This window comes from Bubalus kerabau, chromosome 4, assembly GCF_029407905.1.
Source record: "Bubalus kerabau isolate K-KA32 ecotype Philippines breed swamp buffalo chromosome 4, PCC_UOA_SB_1v2, whole genome shotgun sequence".
Classification (NCBI taxonomy): domain Eukaryota; kingdom Metazoa; phylum Chordata; class Mammalia; order Artiodactyla; family Bovidae; genus Bubalus; species Bubalus kerabau.
The window spans coordinates 44,485,024-44,507,243 of record NC_073627.1 but is presented as its reverse complement, the minus strand read 5'-3'; the positions used below and the strand labels follow the sequence as shown (position 1 = coordinate 44,507,243).

Sequence of the window (22,220 nt, the reverse complement as noted above, 5' to 3'; positions counted from 1 at the left end):
TACTCCTTGGAAGAAAAGTTATGACCAACCTAGATAGCATATTCAAAAGCAGAGACATTACTTTGCCAACAAAGGTCAGTCTAGTCAAGGCTATGGTTTTTCCAGTGGCCCTGTATGGATGTGAGAGTTGGACTGTGAAGAAGGCTGAGCGCCGAAGAATTGATGCTTTTGAAGTGTGGTGTTGGAGAAGACTCTTGAGAGTCCCTTGGACTGCAAGGAGATCCAACCAGTCCATCCTAAAGGAGATCAGTCCTGGGTGTTCTTTGGAAGGACTGATCCTGAAGCTGAAACTCCAGTACTTTGGCCACCTCATGCGAAGAGCTAATTCATTGGAAAAGACCCTGATGCTGGGAAAGATTGAAAGCAGGAAGAGAAGGGGACGACAGAGGATGAGATGGTTGGATGGCATCACCAACTCAATGGACATGGGTTTGGGTGGACTCCGGAAGTTGGTGATGGACAGGGAGGCTTGGCATGCTGTGGTTCATGGGGTCACAAAGAGTCGGACATGACTGAGCGACTGAACTGAACTAAATCAGAGGGGGAAAGACCCTGATGCTGGGAAAGAGTGAAAGCAGAAGGAGAAAGGGCGACAGGGGATGAGATGATCAGACAGCATCACCAACTCAGTGGACGTAAACTTGAGCATTCTCCAGGAGATGGTGGAGGACAGAGGCATGTGGCATGCTGCAGTCCATGGGGTTGCAAAGATCCTCACACTTAGCAACTGAACAACAACAAATCAGAGGGGAGTGTGCCTTTGGGCAATCTTCTCTATGGACCTCAGTGTGTTTGGCTGTTAAATGAGAGCACTAATTCCTACCTCGAAGGCATGATGAAGACTTAACTGAGAAACAAGCATAAGGTATCTCAAGAAATGTTATTATGACTGCATTAACCGTTAGTGGGGCAAGGGCACAGTCAGTCTTGTTCCCCTCACAGTCTAGTGTCATTCCAGCGTAAAACGGGCGACAGAGGATGAGATGGTTAGATAGCATCACCGACTGAGTGGACATAAATTTGAGTCTACTCCGCCCCTCCACCTCTGAACCCAGTAGAGGGGGTAGAGAACACGACAGCGAGGCGTGGCCAGGGTGTGGGCGTGACTGGGGAAGACTTGGGGGTGGGACTACGCAGGCGGCAGGGGAGGAGCCCCGGAAGACTCAGAGGAGGGGCGTCGGCTCGCGGTCCGCCGCTTCTCAGGGGTGGGGCTGCTGCAGAGCATCTCAGCGAACCTAGCAGGAACTGGAGCCACTCTTTGTTCTAGTTGCTGCCTCCTAAACCCTCCCGCGCCTGGGTCCAGTTTCCTAGCCTTTCCCGCTCTCTCCTCCCGCCTGTCCCCGACAGCTGGGCCCTGCGTCCCCCACCCCAACCTCTTCGTCCAAGATCCTGCGCTCACCCTTTCCCCAAACTTCTGTTCGGTGCCCTTGCCTGGTCCCCTTCCCTCCACCCTCCCTCCTGCATCGTCTTCCCCCCCCCGGTCCGCTCTCGCATCCTCCTTTTCCCAAGCTCTGGGTCGCTCCGCCCGGCCCCGCCCCTCCAGACAGGGGATGTCCCCCGCAGCCCCGCGCCCATGGTCCTGACGCTGCTGCTCTCCGCCTACAAGCTCTGCCGTTTCTTCGCCATGTCGGGCCCACGGCCGGACCCTGAGCGGCTAGCGGTACCGGGGCCGGACGGGGGTGGCGGCGCGAGCCAATGGTGGGTGGCGGGCAGCCGCAGGCCCCGCGAGTTATCGCCGGGGGCAAGCACCGAGGTGCAGGGCGCCCTGGAGCGCGCACTGCCCGAGCTGCAGCAGGCGCTGTCGGCGCTGAAGCAGGCAGGCAGCGTGCGGGCCTTGGGAGCCGGCCTAACTGAAGTTTTCCAGCTTGTCGAGGAGGCCTGGCTGCTACCGGCCATGGGCCGCGAGGTAGCCCGAGGCCTGTGCGACGCTATCCGCCTGGACGGTGGCCTGGACCTGCTGCTACGCCTGCTCCAGGCGCCGGAGCTGGAGACGCGCGTGCAGGCTGCCCGCCTGCTGGAGCAGATCCTGGTGGCCGAGAACCGGTGAGGGGTCCGGGCTGGGGCGGAGGGCGCCACGGGAGGTGGGGTCACCTGGGTCTCCAGTGCTTCGCACTGTGCCTTTCCTGCCTCACCTCACAAATCCTTGCATTATATCGCTGTTGAGAACCAGCGTGTCCATTTTACAGATGAGGAAACTGAGTTTTGGAAGAGTTTAATGACTTGTACAGCAGTCACAGAGTGAACTGCTGTGGTTCACTCTGTGCAGTCAGCATTCACTCCCAGAGCTGGTGGGGTGAGGAATGAGACAGGGAGGGGAGGAATGGAGTTGTAGGTCGTGAATCTGTCCCTGGTTCTGAGAATGGAGGTGGGATCCTCTGAACCCACAGCCCTTCTCCCCTTGGACTGGATATCCCTCTGTGTTACCTTCACTCTGCCATACCATCTCTCTCCCACTAAGAGAAGAGGACACATTGCTCAAAAACAGGAGGGGGGAATACCTTTCCTCTCTTCCCAGGCTGAAATGAGTGCTAACCTAAGGTTACTTGCTGCCTTCATGCCACCCCTAATCCACTTCCTGCTTTCTCTTTTCATTTTGCTTCATGTCACAGGGGCAGACATAATCTCATGCTCTGCCTGCTAATGGGGAACAGGAGGTTTTTAGTTGGGATGATGGGTGGGGGAAGGGGAGACTGAAGTGTGGAGCTAAGCAGCTGCATCTTCCCCACACGAACCAAGATGTAGCAGGCGGGGTCCAACTGAAGCCTGGTGGCCCCTCTTTCCTGTCTCTCAGAATCTCTCCTGGAATATGAGGATCCCAACCCACTTTCTCTCCCCTCTCATGCCGGAGCAGACTAGACTTTCACATTCCAGTTTCACACTGAATTCTCAGACCCCTCAGGTTTAGAAGGGTTTTAGAAGGGTCGCTGCCCATTTATGAAGCTCTCACAAGTGTGATGGACATGGATAACGGGCATTTTCAAAAAGTAAAGATAGCCTTGTGGTTGGTGGAAATGATACAACTGTCAAAAATGCATGAATAAAGCAGTTTAAGTTGGGAGACCAAGTTAGGGTTGTTCAGTAAGTCATTAATCTTCCTGATGGAGATGGTCTGTGAACGTGAAGGGCTAGCAGATGGAGCAGGCTCTCACTGGATGTGATGGGCCAGGGCCCAAGGGTGTGTCCTGTATATCAGATGGGGCAGCTCTAACTTGAACTCTTAGAGAAAGGGTGCAACAGCCAACACCCTAAGAAAAGGAGGGCTTCAAGATGCCAATAGCACTATTTTTCAAAGTTGAAAACAATCCTCACCTGGTTCGGAATTACTGAAAGAGGAGTCACGCTAATCATGTCTCTGGTTCCAAGAAATAACATGCTGGTTGGCATCACTTCAGGACCAAGGACAGAACACAGCGAGCCAGGTTCTGATCAAAAGATCAAAATCCTCACAAAGGCAGAATTTCCCCCATTCCTACTTGGAGAGGAGGCTGGAAGGGCAAGACAGGAAGGAGTGTGGTGACACGCTGAGAATTTGTGTTTATGAAATCTTTTCCTTCCTCCACCAACCAGCTTCCTCTTAAAGGAGGTTCTTCCATCGGTGTATCCACTCCTTTTGCCATTCTCTTTCCTGCAGCTCTCTTCTCCCCGGGGTGCTGCCACACTTACTGCCTGGCGGCTTAGGTCACAGCTTCATTGACCCTGAAATACCAGGAGAAGCCTGTCAGGGTAGGGCCCTCTGAGCCTGGTCCCACCACACTCTTACTGCAACCTGGGGACTTCCCCAGTGGTCCAGTGGTTAAAAATCCACCTGGCAATTCAGGGCATGCAGGTTTGATCCCTGGTCTGAGAACTAAGATCCCCCATGCCTCAGAGCTACTGGATCCCCTGTCCCGCATGCCGCAACTAAGACCTGACACAGCCAAATAAATAAATAAATATTTAAAAATAAATCAATAAAATCACAGCCTGCCCCCTTCAGAAGACCATAATGAGGCAAATGACTTTTCCAAGAATACATAGTGAATGAGTGGAGGGGACGGGTTTTAAAAAAGAAAGAAAGGGGAAAAAAAACTATTGCACTTAAATTCAAATGCAAAGTACAAAAAAGGTACACACTTAAACATTCTGTCTATCCAGGCCCCTTCCCTGGAGGCAAATTGGAGAAACGAGTTTCTTGTGTGTCTTTCCTGAGACAGTCTGTACATATACAAGCACTTTCATATGTGTGTATATTATCAATATATATACACATTGTCTTGTCTATGTGTATATGTGTGTAGTTTACCCCTCCTTTCGATTTGTGATTTGAACCCAGACTTCTAAGGCCTCTAAGGCTACAGAAGAATTGGGAATTGAGTGACTAATTCTCACAATAAGCGCAGAGTTCAACTCTATAAAGATGCCAAGTGCATAGAGAAAGATGAGGGCTGAGGTTCAGAAATGAAAACTTAGGAGTTCTCTAGTGGCCTAGTGGTTAGGATCCCGGGCTTTCATTTCCGTGACCCGAGTGCAGTCCCTGGTTGGGGAGCTGAGAGCTTGCAAGCTGCATGACAAAAAAAAGAAAACAGCATTATTACAAATTCAATAACGACTTCAAAAATGGTCCTCATCAAAAAGTAAAATAAAGTCCTTATAGAATTCCTAAAAAAAAAAAAAAAAAGAATAAAGTTCTCTCTCCGAATTGCTGCTTTTCAACATGCCCTTCCCTTCACTGAGCCTCAGGAATGAGGGTGTTGTTGGATTAGAGATTTCTTAAGCAATTCCTGGCTCTGATAAACGTGGAGTGTATATAGTCAGATTGTTCTGGAAGCACAAATTGCAGATGAAGGATCTTGAGCCCTGAAGACAAACAGATGTGAATTCAAATCCCAGCTGTGCCTCCCACCAGCTGTGTAACCCTGGGCATGCCATGTAACCTCTCTGAGCTTTGGCTTTCTCATTGGGTAAAGGAACAACTATAGTGCTGACTACCCGAGTGGATGATTGGAACCCATCTGTTCCTTTGGGCTGCGGAGAAGCTCAGTGATCAGATCAGCAAAGCTCTCCTGGCCTCAGGCCACGTTCTGGGCTCAGCTGGGCCCTGCAGTGGACTCAGAGTCGCAAGCGCTGTGTCACTGTGGTGCTCCCTGGGCAAGGAATTGATGGCTGGCTGGGCCTGTAAGTCTTTGAGGGGCATCACTGGTGGAAGTCAGGAAGACAAGACACTTTCACCTCTGCTTGGAGTGTGGCAACTCTCCTGCCTGCTCTCCTGGCCTCCAAGCTCTCTCCGTTTGACTGTCTTCCCCACAACAGCCAGAATGAGTTTCCTAAAATCCATGTGTTACCAGGTCACTCCCCTTCCTGAAGCCTTTCAGTGGCTCCCCATTTGCTGTCAAAATGAAGTTCAGGGGCTTCCCTGGTGGTCTAGTGGTTAAGAATCTGCCTTGCAATGCAGGGGACACTGGTTCGATCCCTGGTCTGGGAAGATCCCACATGCCTCGGGGCAACTAAGTCCCAGCACCACAACTACTGAAGCCTGGGTGCCTGGAGCTCCACAACAAGAGAAGCCACCGCAGCAAGAAGTCCATACACCACAACTAGAAGGAAGATCCCGCTTGTCGCACTAGAGAAAAAGCCTGTGTGCAGCAAGAAGAGACCCAACACAATCTAAAATACAAATAAGTAAATACATGAACACAAAGTTTTTTAGAAAAATGAAGTCCAAATGTTTTGAGCTGGCTCAAAAGACCCCCAGAACTCTTTCCTCACTCTTCCCTTCAAACTTCCAACTCAACCACTTGAAGTAACTTCTGCTTTTTGCCCCTTTCATGGGTGTAAAGTGACAGCTGTTTTAATGTTTATTTCTCTGATTACTAGTGAATTAGAGCATCTCTTTATTTGCTTGTTAATGTTCTGAATTTCCTTTTGTTATTGCCCAGTGGTATCTTTCACCCCTTTTCTGGTGGATTTACTGCCTTTTGCATGTTGATTTGAATATTTATTTATATATCCTTTTTACATTTGAGTCCCTTATTGATTTTATATCTTTCCTTGTTGGTTTTAGACACTGCAAATATCTCTGACCTTCTTTCTCTTCCTGGAATATGCCATGCTCATCAGGCTTTGGGGCTTTTGTTCTCGCTGTTCTCTCTGCTTTTTATGTATTTCTTCCAGATACTTGCAAGCAGGGGTCTCTGGACATTTAACTCTCAGATGTCACCTCCTCAGACATATCCCTCTGCCCAGGCACTCTCCATTATGTCACCCGGTTTTGCTATCATTTTGATCAGATAACTGTTATTCTGTTCACATGTTGTTTACTTTACCATTTGTCTCTGTATTAGCTGTGTATAAACTCCAGTCTCTCTTTGTCACTGTTTAACTTCAGCCCCTAGTGCAGTGCCTGGCGCACATAAGTCTTCAATAAATGATCTGTTAAATGAATAAATAAATACACTCCAGTCACAGAGCACAGAGTGAAAAGAAATTGAAAGGCAAGTCCAAGAATAGGGTCCTTCAAGTGACACTTCAAATGATAAAAAGTTAACATTTATGGAGTCTTTTCCAAGAGTCAGGTACTGTGCCAAGCACTTTTCATGGATTATTACATTGGTTTTCATAATCGTTTATATCTTGTTTATGAGATAAGGAAAAGAATAAAGGAAGGTACACAAGGTCCCAGAAATAGTATATGATAGAGAAGTTACCAGGACCCAGGGGATCTGCTCTAGAGCTAGAATTTTTTTAACTATTTAGTTTTTTGGCTCAGCTGGGTCTTAGTTGCAGCATGCAGGACCTTCAGTCTTCCTTGCAGCATGTGGAATCTTTAGTCTTGGCATGTTAACTCAGGTGCAGCAAGTGGGATCCAGTTCCCTGACCAGGGATTGAACCCCAGCCCCCTGCATTGGGAGTGTGGAGTCTTAGCCACTGGACCACCACAGAAGTCCCTAGAGCTAGAATTCTTAAACCATCCCACATACTGCTACTCCAGGAAAGTGTGTCCTGGAGGCAATGGATGTGACCAGGATGCATGCAAGCATGCAATGCTTACTGGTGCATGTAAGCATTCAGTCATGTCTGACTCTTTGTGACCCTATGGACTGTAGCTGGCCAGGCTTCTCTATCCATGGGATTCTCCAGGCAAGAATACTGGAGTGGGTTACCATGCCCTCCTCTAGGTTTGATCTAGGGGATCAAACCAACCCAGGGGTTGAACCTGAGTCTTTTTTGTCTCCTGCATTGGCAGGCAGGTTCTTTACCACTAGCGCCACCTGGAAAGCCGGTGGCCAAGATGGAGTATCCTTAGAATCAGAGAAGTCTGGTTCTCCATGGTGGCTCAGTCGGTAAAGAATCTGCCTGCAATGCCGGATACCTAGGTTGGGACGATCCTCTGGAGGAGGGCATGGCAAGCCACTCCAGTATCCTTGCCTGGAGAATCCCCATGGAATGGACAAAGGAGCCTGGTGGGCTGCAGTCCGTGGGGTTGCAAAGAGTCAGACACGACTGAGCGACTAAGCACACAGCACCAGAGCAGGAAGTGAGGGAGGTGAGGGAGGCAGGGAGGACCAGACTCACGTCCTATTTGACACTACAGTGAGGCCCAGAGGGGATAACTGATGAGGTTGTGACCCCTGTGAGGTTAAGACGAGCACCCCAGGCCGCGGCAACTCCACGTCTCCCTCCTGTTTTCTCTCGGCAGGGACCGCGTGGCGCGCATCGGGCTGGGCGTGATCCTGAACCTGGCAAAGGAGCGTGAGCCGGTGGAGCTGGCGCGCAGCGTGGCCGGCATCCTGGAGCACATGTTCAAGCACTCGGAGGAGACGTGCCAGAAGCTGGTGACAGCCGGCGGCCTGGACGCGGTACTGTACTGGTGCCGCCGCACGGACCAGGCGCTGCTCCGCCACTGCGCGCTGGCGCTAGCCAACTGCGCGCTGCACGGGGGCCAGGCGGTGCAGCGGCGCATGGTGGAGAAGCGTGCCGCCGAGTGGCTCTTCCCGCTCGCCTTCTCCAAGGAGGACGAGCTGCTGCGCCTGCACGCCTGCCTGGCCGTGGCCGTGCTGGCCACCAACAAGGAGGTGGAGCGCGAGGTGGAGCGCTCCGGCACGCTGGACCTCGTGGAGCCGCTTGTGGCCTCGCTGGATCCCGGGCGCTTCGCCCGCTGCATGGTGGACGCCAGTGACACCAGCCAGGGCCGCGCCCCTGACGACCTGCAGCGTCTGGTGCCACTGCTTGACTCTTCACGCTTGGAGGCCCAGTGCATCGGGGCTTTCTATCTCTGTGTGGAGGCAGCCATCAAGAGTCTGCAGGGCAAGACCAAGGTGGGTGCAGGTGAAGGGTGGAGTAGGGATGGGGGATTAGACAGAATCTGGGAAGGCTTCCTGGAAGAAATGACATTAAACTGGGACTTGAAATATACATAAGGGTTAGGTGAAATAAGGAGAAAGATTAGAGACTAGTCATTGTGGCCTTGAAGGCAAGACCAAGGTTTTACACGGAGGACACCAGCGTTTGACAAAGACCTTCCTGACAGCTGCAAGGAGTTGGTGTTGCCAAGGGTGAGGCTGGAGGCCAGGGGGTCAGATAGGCCATGGCAGGAGGCAGTTGGGATGGTGCAGGTCTGGGGCATAATAGCAGAGGCAGAGAGAGCAGACAGATTCCAGAGGTACTGCTGCTGCTGCTAAGTCACTTCAGTCGTGTCCGACCCTGTGCGACCCCATAGATGGCAGCCCACCAGGCTCCCCCGTCCCTGGGATTCTCCAGGCAAGAACACTGGAGTGGGTTGCCATTTCCTTCTCCAATGTGTGAAAGTGAAGTCGTTCAGTGTCTGACTCTTAGTAACCCCATGGACTGCAGCCTACCAGGCTCCTCCATCCATGGGATTTTCCAGGCAAGAGTACTGGAGTGGGGTGCCATTGCTTTCTCCATCCAGAGGTACTGAAGAGATAGAATTAAGACTTGCTGGGTGGTTGGGTGAAGAAGAGGAAGGATCTGAGGTTGGCTCCTGGCTTTGGACACAGCCTACCCAGTGGGTGATGGCACCCGGTACTGAAATAAGGTGAACTCAGTGAGACAGGTTGGGGGTAGGCAGAAAGTGAATTCATTGGGACACCTGGAGTTTGAAGTGCCTCAGAAATGACCAGCTGGGGCACTCCAGAGGGCCATTTTGTCATTTGGCTCTGGAGTTTAGGAAGGAGATGAAGTATAGAGACACAGTTTTGGGGCAGGACATCTGTGTGTCAGCCAGATAACTCCACCTGAGTGCCAAGGGGTTCCCAGTCTCAAGGCCTGATCCATAGCCTTTGCCCTCTACTTTAACCTGCTGTGTGACCTTGGGTACCTGGCTTCCCCTCTCTGGGCTTTTTTAAAGTTTGGCTAAAACTCAGGGCAAGCAGCACTTCCCCTGCATTGGAAGCCTGGAGTCTTAACCACTTGACTGCAGGGAAGTCTTGGGCCTTTATATGTCTCATTTTTGTCCTCTGGAAAATTGAAGGAGTAGACCACAGCAGCTGTTTTTACCCTGGATGTGAGACTACTAATAGTTAAATTATCAAAAGTTTTTAGGATTTGTTTTTTAAATATTACAGAAGGTAAAGAGTCTGCCTGCAATGCAGGAGACCCAGGTTTGATCCCTGGGTCAGGAAGATCCACTGGGGAAGGAAATGGCAACCCACTCCAGTATTCTTGCCTGGAAAATCCCATGGATGGAGGAGCCTGGCGGGCTACAGTCCATTGGGTCGCAAAGAGTTGGACACAACTGAGCGAGTTTTACTTTCACATAACGTCACTCTCCTTCCTTTATATTCCTCTGGAGGTTTGGGGGGTTAGTGACTTCTGGTGCACAGAGAATGGTGCACATTGCATGGACAGACTCTGTCTGTATGACAGTGGTCATCTGGGGCTGGACAGGCGACATCAGAGGAATGTGTCTCACAGGTGATTGTCACCCATTGTGTGTGTTCCCATAGATCCAGAAGAGACCATTGTGTTAGGGGTCTCTGAGGCCTCTTCCAAGGTCTGGTGTTCTAGGAGCTTCTGATTCTCCTCTCTGCACCCCAGAGTGGGGCCATGGGAGGACTGGTGTTACAAAGCAGGCCATTCTGCTTTGGGAGGAGAGATTTAAAGGGAAGCACAGAGTGAGGACCCCAAGGAGGGGGTCTGGGCAAAAGCCATGACCACCAACTCTGGCACCTCTTTCCCAGCAAGGCCAAGTGAGAACCGTCTAATAAAGACACAGTGAGTGCCCTGCAGTGTGCCAATTATGGGACCCCAGGGAAGATTAAGACATGACCTCAGCTTCCAGTCCAGTGGAAGTTGCACTATCAGTCAACAACAATGGCATTCAGAGTGTGGCACAAGGTCTAATTGGAGGTATGGGCCCAGCTGTGAGGGAATCAAAGCAGGCTGCATGGCGGAGGTGCCAATCAATTTGGATCCAATAGATCAGTAGGATTCCCACAAGCAGGCTGGAAAAACTAAGGGTCTGGAAATAGCACAGCTGAGGCCCAGAGGAGGGAGAGCCTGTATGGGTGGGTGGTTTGGTGAAAGGGGATGGGAGGAGGAGGGATTGGTGGGCGAGGGCTGCCTGGTGCCCCAGCTGGCAGCCATACTGAGATCTAGGCTTTATCCCAGGGCAGCAGCAGTTGTAGAGGGGAGACATGAGAGGGACCTGGTGAATAGCTGAGGGAGCTTCAGGAGGGGGAGTTCACAGTACTCAGAGATTTATTGGATGAAGGCAAGGCAAAGGGAGACTGTGTGGTTTCAGTGGGGAGAAGAGATGAGGGGATCATCTGATGAGAACAGCTGACTCATTGGCAAAGTCCCTGATGCTGGGAAAGATTGAGGGCAGAAGAGGACACGGTGAAGAGGGCGTCAGAGGACATGATGGCTGGATGGTGGCATCGATGCAATGGACATGAACTTGGGCAAACCGGGAGATGGCCAGGGACGCCTGGCGAGCTGCTGTCCATGGGGTCGCAAAGAGTCAGACGTGATTGGGCTACTGAACAACAACAGGAGGGGAAATCCACAACACTCAGTGATTTATTGGGTGAAGGCAGGGCAAGGGGAGACAGTGTGGTTACAGCGGGGAGAAGAGGGGAGGGGAGGGACCAGGCATGTTCCGGGCGGCTGGTGATTTGGTGCATCCAAGACCTCCTCTCCCCACACTTTTCCCCAGGTATTCAGCGACATAGGTGCCATCCAGAGCCTGAAACGCCTCGTCTCCTACTCCACTAATGGCACCACATCGGCGTTGGCCAAGCGCGCGCTGCGCCTGCTGGGCGAGGAGGTGCCGCGGCGCATCCTGCCCAGCGTGCCCAGCTGGAAGGAAGCCGAGGTCCAGACGTGGCTGCAGCAGATCGGCTTCTCCCAGTACTGCGAGAATTTCCGGGTAGAGCCGCACGGGGTCGCCGGCTGGCAGTCGGAGCAAGCGCATCCCCGAGGGCCGCGTGGCCTCTAGGGGCGCCCTGCACACAGGCGACAGCGCCCCATCCCGGCACCGCTCGCCTGAAGCACCCGGGGTGGCCTTCTTGGGGTGGGGAGCCTGTACTCAGCCATTTTCCGAGTCACGGTTCTCATATGGGTCCGATCCACCTCCCTCAGCGCCATCTCCAGCTCCCTCCCCATGATCTTATGCTGGGTGGGGTCCACAGGCTGAGGAGGGGGGGGCCTCTCCTCACATCTGACCCCTCCTCCAGGAGCAGCAAGTAGATGGAGACCTGCTTCTGCGGCTCACCGACGAGGAACTCCAGGCCGACCTGGGCATGAAGTCGGGCATCATCCGCAAGAGGTACGGAGCCCCCAGCCCGCTAGTTTTTACACCCCCTTCGCTCCCCAGTCAAGACCGCAGCATCCTCTCCTCCCCTGGGTGCAGGTTTCTCCGGGAGCTCACGGAGCTCAAGACCTTCGCCAACTACGCAACGTGCGACCGCAGCAACTTGGCTGACTGGCTGGGCAGCCTGGACCCGCGCTTCCGCCAATACACCTACGGCCTGGTCAGCTGCGGCCTGGACCGCTCGCTGCTGCACCGCGTGTCCGAGCAGCAGCTCCTAGAGGACTGTGGCATCTGCCTGGGCGTGCACCGCACCCGCATCCTCACGGCCGCCAGAGGTAAGCCTGCCCACCTGGGCCCCCACCCCTGCCCCAGCTTTGGCCCCAGCGGCCAGCCCTGGAGGGATGAGGGGAGACGCACAGTGGGGACTTGGAGCCTCACTGCGGATTGATTGATTGATTGCGCATGTAGGCTGTGCCACACGGGCTCTGAGGATGCAAAGATGAGTATGTTGCACTTTGGCTTCCCTGGTGGCTCACGGGGTAAAGAATATACCTGCAACGTAAGAGACCTGGGTTTGATCCCTGAGTTGGGAATATCCCCTGGCGAAGGGTCTGGCTACCCACTCCAGTATTCTTGCCTGGAGAATTCCATGGACAGAGGAGCCTGGTGGGCTACAGTCCACGGGGTCGCAAAAAATGGACTCAGCTGAGTGACTAACACGGGGATGTGGATGGGAAGTTCTAGTTCTTGCCCTCAAGAAGTTCCCCGTCTAAGCAGTTGTGTTTCTCATAGCCCCAGACTAGAAACAATCTGAATGACCATCACTGGTGGCATTCGCATATGAAGGAAATTGAGACGGCAATGGAAACACATTAACTCCACCCACAGTGCGTACAAATCTCATAAACATAATCAACGCAAGCTTGACACAAGAAGTATACAGTATGACTTTTCTACTCTAAAATCTATAGTATTAAGAGCTGACTGATTGGGCGATACAGTTTTTAAATGCAAATGAGTGATTACTGTGAAAAAAAAAAAAACAAAACCCAAGTTTCCAGTCTGAGGTGGGTAGGAGGGTGGAAGGAAGGTAGATCTATAAATAAGCATGTGAGGGCAGCAGGTAGCATGTCCAGGACTCCAGTGGGAGCCTAGAGGAAGCACCAGCTACCCTGTGTGCCCAGGCCTGGGCTGTGGAGAGTGGGGGGCGGTGGGCTGCCCAGGTCTTGCAGGCTGTATTGGGGGTGGGGGAGGGGATGGTGGTAGCAGGAAGAGTGGTCCAGGTGGAGGGAGCAGTGTGAGCAAGTGTGGAGGTAAGACCCACCTGGGGGCTGCATACAGGGGACGTGGGTGGGAAGGCAAGGGGCTTATCCTATTAGCCGACAGCTTACAAAGTGTGGGTGCTTTAGGGAAGTCAGGGTGAAGTCTAGGGTTCTAGTAGCCCTCTTGATTTATTAATTTATTTAATTTACTAATTTACTATATAGCTAATGTTTATCATCAATTGCCATAGACCAGGTCCTGATTAAGTTTTTAAATTTTATTTTTGGCTGTGCTGGGTCTTCCCTGTTCCCCGCGGATTTTCTCTAGTTCAGTTGCAGTGAGCTGGCTATTCTTCCTTGCGGGGCTCAGGTTTCTCATCATGGTGACGTCTCCTGTTGCCAAGCACAGGCTCTCGCATGCGCTGGTTCAGTAGTTGCGGCACACAGGCTCGGTAGTTGTTTCTCAAGGCGCCAAGGGCTTAGTTGCTCGGAGGCGTGGGGAGTCTTCCCAGCACAGGGATGGAATCTGTGTTCCCTGCATTGGCAGGCAAATTCTTCACTGTGCCACCAAGGAAGCCCCTGATTAAGTTTTAAATAGATATTATTCTCTCTCTACATCCATTTTGTGCAGTGGGTGTTAATTTTTTAAATTAGCTTTTAAGCTTTTAAAGAATAAAAGAGGTATACTTTAAAAGTGACCAGTTTGAACAGTTTCGAATGCCTACCCCTGTGTAACCACTATCTGAATTAAAGAACATTTCTATCATAGGTGTTAATTTTACAGATGATGAAACTAAGATTTAAATACATTTTCTAAGGTTATCAGAGTCATTAAATGACAACTGGGGTTTCAATCTCTGCCTTGCTACCTCATCAACAGACAACATTGTGAGTGTTGTCTGACTAGTATAAGAAGATGGATTATTTTCATTCATCCATTCATTCACTAAGTATGCATTAAGCTCACACAGGGGACACGGACTGGGCTTTGGCTCCATTCTTTTGCTTGAACCAAAGCAGATTAATTTCTATCATTTTTACATTGCAGCTCCCAGTACATCCCTGAGATTTAATTTTTTAAAAACAAGAGGGTGCTTCAGCAAAAATAGCTTACAAACACCTTCTGTAGGGAGTAGGAACTCGTGCACAGTTTTTAAGTGGGGGCAGTGATGCACTCGAGGTTGGATTACTTATTTACTTATTCATTTTTGACTGGACTAGGTCTTCACTGCCGTGTGGGCTTTCTCTAGTTGCGGTGAGTGGGGCTATTCTTCGTTGCAGTGCACAGGCTTCTCATTAAGGTGGCTTCTCTTGTTGCAGAGCACAGGCTCTGGAGCACAGGCTCAGGAGTTGTGGCTCTCAAGGCTCAGTTGCCCTGCAGCATCTGGGATCTTCCCGGACCAGGGATTGAACCCATGTCCCCTGCATCGGCCAACAGCTTCTTAACCATTGGACCACCAGGGAAGCCCTCTCTGACTATTTTGGGAGCAAGCCACTCTGCCTGGGCTGGGCTGAGAGGGCTGTGTGTGCAGGGGCTGATGTACCTCGTGGTGAATAATGGGGAAGGCCCACCGTCACCAAGCCATCTCTTGTCTGCTTCAGAAATGCTACATTCCCCGCTGCCCTGCACCGGTGGCAAGCCCAGCGGGGACGCTCCAGACGTCTTCATCAGCTACCGGCGGAACACGGGCTCCCAGCTGGCCAGGTGAGGGGGGCGGGCCGGCAGGCAGCCTGGGGCCTTGGGGTGAGGTCCTGGCAGTGACACCGGGCCTCCTGGCAGCCTCCTGAAGGTGCACCTGCAGCTGCATGGCTTCAGTGTCTTCATCGATGTGGAGAAGCTAGAAGCTGGCAAGTTCGAGGACAAGCTCATCCAGAGCATCATGGATGCCCGCAACTTTGTGCTGGTTTTGTCGGCTGGGGCTCTAGACAAGTGCATGCAAGACCATGACTGCAAGGACTGGGTACACAAGGTAAGCGCTGGCCTCGGTGGCCCCAGAGCTGGCCCGTGGCCCAGGGCTCAGCTTCCCCTTTCAGTCTTTCAGTTTGTTTTATATTTTATTTTTATATGTTTCTGCTATCTTTGGTGTTTTTTTTAATTGGAGGATAATTGCTTTACAATATTGTGTTGGTTTCTGCTGTCCAACATGAATCGGTCTTAGTTATATATATATATGTCACCTGCCTTTTGAGGTTCCCACCCATCCCACCCCTCTAGGTCATCACAGAGCGCCAGGCTGGGCTCTCTGTGTTATATAGCAGCTTCCCACTAGTGATCTATTCTCTTTTTTGTCTGCATATGCCAGCAACTTCCATGGCCCAGCTGGAAGTCAGGAGCCACCACTGTGACTGTACCAGGACTGTAGCAACTTACTTAGCTCTCTGAGCCCGTTTTCTCATCTACAAAATGAGGATAACTTACCTGTCCTGTTCACCTCATTGAACTGTTGTGAGGGTCAGAGAGGGATCAACATGCTTTGAAAAATAACCTCTGTGAGGGAAGGGAGGCAGGAAAGCATAGTGATAGGCACAGTGGAAAAGTTAAGAATGCAAAGCTGTGAGTTTAAATCCTGGCTCTGGCTTTGGGCAAGTTACTTAATTCCTGAGTTGCATGTTTATTACTGGAAAGTGGGATAATTATAGTACCTACCTCCCTAGGGTAGTGTTATAAGGATTAAAAGAGCTAAAATTTGTGAAGTGCCTAGCAGAATGCCTGGCACATAATTGCTGTATAATGGCAGCAATTATTATTGTTAATATAATTATTGTGAGTACCACTACTGTGTAATTTCCCCATTGTATCCTGAGTGCATAACACATAGTAAAACTTATTGAGTACTTGTAGAATGGATGGATGATGGATGGATGGGTATCACATCTGTAGATTATTAATCATTACTCATTAGTCAGCAGAAACTGGGACCAGGGCTAAGGGAAGCAGGAGCCTGGTAGGCTGCAGTCCATGGGGTCGCTAAGAGTCAGACACGACTGAGCGACTTCACTTTCACTTTTCACTTTCATGCATTGAAGAAGGAAATGGCAGCCCACTCCAGTGTTCTTGCCTGGAGAATCCCAGGGAAGGGGGAGCCTGATGGGCTGCCATCTCTGGGGTCGCACAGAGTCGGACACGACTGAAGCGACTTAGCAGCAGCAGCAGCAGCAGCAGCAGTCATATGGATAGAGGCTTTGTCCTAAAGCAGCCAAGGAGACAAGAATATGCCCAGAATGACTAGATCATATATAAATTGGTGTCAGTGTAAAGTCAGGTAGGTGAAATTCTTACTTGCTATAAGAACATGAAGAACAGAAAAAGTATCAAGGGCTGGAAAAATCAGAGGAGACTTCATGGAAGAAGCAGAACTTGAGAAGAGTCTAAAGAATTTATGTCAGTGGAAGAGAAGGCACGACAGGCAGGGAAACAGCATGAGCAAAGAACAAAGGCAGGGATGAGAAAAGTGCCCAAAACCTACATTATTACTGGTCTTGCCTTCTCATTTTACAGTGAAGAAACTGAGGCTCAGAGAAGAGGAATAATTTTTCTAATGGCCACACTGCTGGGGCAGAAATCAGAATTGGGCTTTGAACTCTTGCCTCTCTGACTCCAAAGCCCATGCACTTTCTTCGGATTCAGCTTTATCCTATGACTCAGATCTGAGGGGTGGATTCAGCTGACACCAGAGTGACTGTCTGCATTTCTTCCCAACTCTAGGGTGTAGGAGGGGCTGAACACTGGGTTTGGTTTGGGGAGGGGAGTCTGGGTCAGAGAGACACCCTGGAGAATCATGGCTTAGAGTAGGTGGCAGGCAGCCTTCTGAGAGAAAAAGAGGAGCATTTTGAGCTCCAGGACAGCACAAACCTTGCCTTGTTCATGATGCATGCCTGATGCCTAAAACCATGCATGGGACAAAGTAGGCTCTGGCAGACTTTATAGAATAATTGAGTCAATGATCAAACAGATGATTCTGATGAAGCTGAGATGAGCGGGAGAATGGACTTCCTTCATGAAGTCTCCCTTGATGCTTTTTCTGTTCTCCATGTTCTTATAGCAAGTAAGAATTTTACCCACCTGACTTTACACTGACATCAATTTATATACGATCTAGTCATTCTGGGCATATTCTTGTCTCCTTGGCTGCTTTAGGACAAGACCTCTGTCCATATCTACTAGGTTTATTAGGTCAGAAGACTCAACTCAGTTTTCATTCTTACCTGGCTGTTTGATCTTGAGCAAGTCATTTCTTGGCCAGCCTCTAAATCTGTGCAGTGAGCACAGATCCCTGTCTTTGCTTCTGTTTAATGGATGAAGCAAATGTCTGAAGGTTCCCCAATAAATTGCTGCAGGGCCAGAATTCACCCAGGTGATCAGCAGAGAGGCAGACAGCTTGGCTGAAATAGCCCTGGACTTGGAATCAGAATGCTTGAGTCTGGGCCCCCCTGGGCTCACATGTGTGTGACTTGGGAGCAAATCCCTTCGCTGGGCTTCCTTCTTCTCAGTTGTAAAATGGAGAGGTTCCCCAGAAGCCAGTCGGGGTCGAAGTTACAGAGATTCCTTCCCCAGGAAGGCTCTGTTCCACAAGGGTACTTGATATCCCTCACTGTTCCAGCTGACTGCAAGGAGGGGTGAGCAGGCAGGTGGTGGGAGCCTTCGCCTTGGACCAGTCCCAAAGGCTCCATCATCCCTCCTTGGTTGGTTTTAGTGCTTAATTGCTTCTGGTTTTGAAGCTACTTTCCCCGAAGCCACATTTATAGCGGGTAATCAATATGGAAAACCACAAGTGAACTGCACTCAAAAAGTCCAATCTCTGGGGTTTCCCCTTGAAAGGAAAAAACACTCAATAAGCACTTACCCGAGCACCCATTAATAGCAACATCCTCAGAACAACCTGGTGAGGTAAGTTTTATTATCCCCACTTTACAGAGGAGGAAATGATAACACTTGTTATTTATTAAGCACACACTGCATGCTAATTGCTAGTCTAACACTTGCCGTGGGATAGCAGTTATTCCTCCCAACAACCCTACAAGTTAGAAACTATCATTACCCCTATTTTAGAAATTAGAAAACAGGCTTTGAGAGCCTGTTGTTTTTGCCTCACATAACAGAGCCTGTGTCAGAGAACCCAGATGTGAACACAGATCTGATGATTCAAGAGTGCAACCCCCAAATGCTGTACTATTTTATTCATTCATACAGCCCCTCAGCTGTTAAATATTTAGCAAAGGCAGGCTGTGGGCAGGGCTTTGTGAAAGATCGGGAGATACAAGGGGAGTGAAACCTGTACATTGTCCCCACCTTTATGTCTGGTGGAGAAGACAGATATTAAGTAAATTTCTCACTTGTGAATTTAAATTTCCAACTGTAGCAAGTGCTGCAGGGCCTAGGAAAGCCTGTAAGAGGAGCATATGATCTGGTCAGGGAAAGTGAGGGAAGACTTCTCTAAGAAAGCTGATTGAGCTCAGATCAGAAACATGCGTTGGTATTAGCTAGGTGAGAGGGAAGGGAAGAATGTTCTAGACAGAGGAAGAAGCATGTACGAAAAGGCCCTGAGCAGGGAGGGAGGATGGAAAATCTAAGAGGCTGCGAGATCTGTGTGGCTGAGGGGACAGTGCCGAGTGGAGTTTGAGGAGTGAGTTGCGGACAATCACACAGAGCCTTGAACCCTATTCTAAGAGCCATGTGAAGTCGTGAATTCGAAGTAGGGGGTAACATGATAAGATTTGTATTTTGCGACGAGCTGCCAGGTGAAGGGGCAACCTGGAGGATGAATGAGAAGAGGCTAGAATGGATGAGAAGAGACCTGGTGGGGCTTAATGGTAATACGGGGTTGGAGCAGGGCAGTGGTGGGGGTGGAGGTAGAGAAAAAGGAGGAGATTTGAGAAATGAGTAAGGACTACAACTGGTAGGGCTCCGGATGGATCAGTTTGGATGCAGGGGGTGGAATGTGCTTCTTGATACTAAAATTTGTTTGGGATTTTTTTCCCATACCAACAACTAGTTCTCCACACCACCACACAGCTGGCTGTCCCACAGTTCAGTTCAGTTCCGATGCTCACTACCCGCCTAGAACAAGCGTCAGACGCCATGGTTTAGCGGCGGCCCCCAGCCATGCGGGCACCAGAGATCGGTTTCGTGAAAGACAATTTTTCCAGAGGCCAGGGAGGGGGATGTGCACTTAATTGTTGCATCAGCTCCACCTGAGATCATCAGGCATTAGATCCCAGAGGTTACAGACCTCTAGTCTAAGGGATTAGCCTCACAAGTCTGCCCTCACTTCAGACCCAGTCCCAGGTCCCAGGCCATCTGCACTGCTTGTCCGTCTTGGCTACAAATTCAGGGGGTTCCCATGACCACCCCTCAGGTTCAATAATTTGCTAGAATGACGTGCGTGCATGCACACTAAGTTGCTTCAGTGGTGTCCGCCTCTTTGCAACCCCATGGACCGTAGCCTGCCACGCTCCTCTGTCCGTGGGATTCTCCAGGCAAGAATACTGGAGTGGGTTGCCATGCCCTCCTCCAGGGATCTTTCGGACCCAGGGATCGGACCCTCATCTCTTATGTCTCCTGCATTGGCAGGCGGGTTCTCTACCACTAGTGTGACCTGGGATGATGTGCAGAATTCAGGAGAGAACTATTACTGGCTTATTATTAATATAAAAGATACAATTCAGGAACATTTAAATGCAAGAGATGCACAGGGCAAGGTAAGCAGGGGGTGGGGGAGTTGGGAGCGTGGGCAGGGGAAGCATGGAGCTTCCATGCCCTTCCATGCCCTCTCCAGGCCACCCTCTCTGCACCTAGATGTGTTCACCAACCTACCTAGTCAGTCCTTAAGGGTTTTATGGAGGTTTCATTATGTAGGCACGATTGAGTCACTAGTGACGTCTCAATCCAGCCCCTCTTCTCTCATCCTGGAGCTATGGGGGGCAGAGGAGCTGAGGCTGAAAGTTCCAACCTTCTAATCACAGCTTCCTCTTCCTGGGCATGAGCCCCCCATCCTGAAGCTATCTAGGCACAGCCCCCATCCCCAGGTCATCTGAGAGGGCTTTAGGAGCTCTGTGCCAAGAATATATATATATATTTGGTGGTGTTTAGTCATTGTGTCCAGCTTTTTTGCAACCCCATGGACTATAGCCCACCAGGCTCCTGTGTCCGTAGGATTTCCCAAGTAAGAATATTGGAGTGGGTTGCCATTTCCTTCTCGAGGGGATCTTCCCAACCCAGGGATCAAGCCTGTGTCTCCTGCATTGGTAGGGAGATTCTTTACCACTGAGCCATCTAGGAAGCATCTATAAATATGTATTTACACACACACATACATATATATATGTGTGTGTATATTTATTATACCATAGTGGGTAAAGAAGTCAAGGTGGACTTCAGGACCAGCATTCAACCCTGGGCTCAGCCTTGGGCTACTGGCCCTCCCAGTGCCTGCCCGGCCCCAGGGCCCCCAGATGGGTTCCCAGTGTCGTCCTCTTCTCTTCTTTCTCTAGGAGATCGTGACTGCTTTGAGCTGTGGCAAGAACATCGTGCCTGTCATTGACGGCTTCAAGTGGCCAGAGCCCCAGGCCCTGCCGGAGGACATGCAGGCTGTGCTCACCTTCAACGGCATCAAGTGAGGAGGGGGCAGGGAGGGTTACACAGGCCCCCGACCCGCAGCCCTCTGCCCAGCCCTCTGACCCAGCCGCCTGTGTACCCACAGGTGGTCCCACGAGTACCAGGAGGCCACCATTGAGAAGATCATCCGCTTCCTGCAGGGCCGCTCCTCCCGGGACTCGTCTGCTGGCTCCGACACCAGTTTGGAGGGCACTGCACCCCCGGGGCCCCATCTAACCAGCCCCTAGCTCCCATTTCCATCATGACTCCCATTTCCATCATCCTCCCCACCCCAGTGGAACAGCCCCTCAAACTGGCCTCTCTGGGCTGAGGCAGCCTAGGCTCTTCTCAGGAAATGGCTGACTCCCCTGCCCTCATGGTCCACCTCAAACCCAACATCCTCAGTATCTGCAAAGAGAAGGGAAGCCAGGCATTGGGGGTGCTAAGACCTCCCCCAGGCCCTTGCCCTCGGTTCCTGTCTTGAGTGTGGAAGGGTCACTGCTCAGCTCTGAGGAGGTTCTGGAGGAGGAGGGTTTTCTGTGTGTTATGCTTTCCTGCCCTGCCAACAGCCAGCTTGAGTAGAGTGAAGGCAGGCAAACTCCAGCAGGGGTTGGTGCCATGGCCACCCCTCTCCGTCAAGCAAGGGCTTGGGCCTGGGAGCCAGCCAGGGACGAGAGGCCAGCCATGGTCTCCACTGAGGGTGCACCTGGCCCCTGCGCTCACCACTTCCTACCGCTCTGTGGCCTTGCCTCATAGCCACTCAGTGCCCGTAGCTAGCCTGGCCTGACCCCAGGTCCCCTCCCAGCCTTCCTGATGTGCAGCCTCCTTTGCCACACCTGGGGTCAGGGTGATGGCGAGCCAGCCCTCACTCAGGCTGGTCGGCAGCTGCGGCCTGTGCTCACAGGTGCAATAGGAGCTCCTGCTTGGGCCTGAGCAGGGGAGGCTGTGTCTCAGAGTGCAGCTAGCCAACCTATTATGCCTTGGTGCTGTGTGCCAGGCCTCTGCCCAGCCTGGCTCAGCCCCCCATCCACCCACCAAAGGCTGCTCACCACCCACTGACTCAGGGAGGTGGAGCGAGGCAGCCCCATGGGGCAGCAGAAGTAGCCTGGGCAGAACCTGTAGTTCCCCCAGGTGTGAACCCATTGCCCTCCAGGAGGGGAGGGGCAAGGCCGGTGAGGAAAGGCAAGATCCTGAAGAGGGGGAAGGGGTGCACCTGAATCACAGGAGGATTTTGTTAAAATTCCATTCAGGACACCTGGGGTGGGGCCCGAGCTCCTGCATTCCTCATGAACTCCCGGGTAGGCTAAAGCTGGTGACCAAGGAATGACATTCAGTACCTTAGGCAGCCAGGCTCTAAGGCCTCACAGATGTCAGTCATTTCCCTGACACTTCACCCCCTGGCCTCTAATCACCAGAGCAACCTTACCTGGTATCATCTCCGTCTGACAGAGAAGGACCTGAATGACGTGCCCAGTGTCCCAAGTCACCAGAGACAGCCCCAGGACGCAGACCGGGCCTCCTGGCGCCCCGTCCATGGCCAGGGGCACTGCTCCCTTGAGAATTATCCAGGAGGCTGCACCCCAGGCAGGGCTGTTGCTCTACAGAACGGCCAGCT

The 22,220-nt window shown here is 51.5% G+C and overlaps 1 protein-coding gene across 1 annotated transcript; it reads left to right on the top strand.

The window, feature by feature from the left end:
- The first annotated feature begins 1,214 nt into the window (after positions 1-1,214).
- Positions 1,215-21,420, top strand: SARM1 (sterile alpha and TIR motif containing 1). Its single transcript, XM_055577153.1, has 9 exons — positions 1,215-2,043; positions 7,676-8,294; positions 11,153-11,365; positions 11,673-11,764; positions 11,849-12,084; positions 14,614-14,716; positions 14,792-14,981; positions 20,503-20,624; positions 20,712-21,420. Exons 1-9 carry the CDS (start codon positions 1,574-1,576, stop codon positions 20,851-20,853), a joined length of 2,187 nt encoding a protein of 728 aa, XP_055433128.1. The 5' UTR covers positions 1,215-1,573; the 3' UTR covers positions 20,854-21,420.
- Positions 21,421-22,220: the final 800 nt, after the last annotated feature.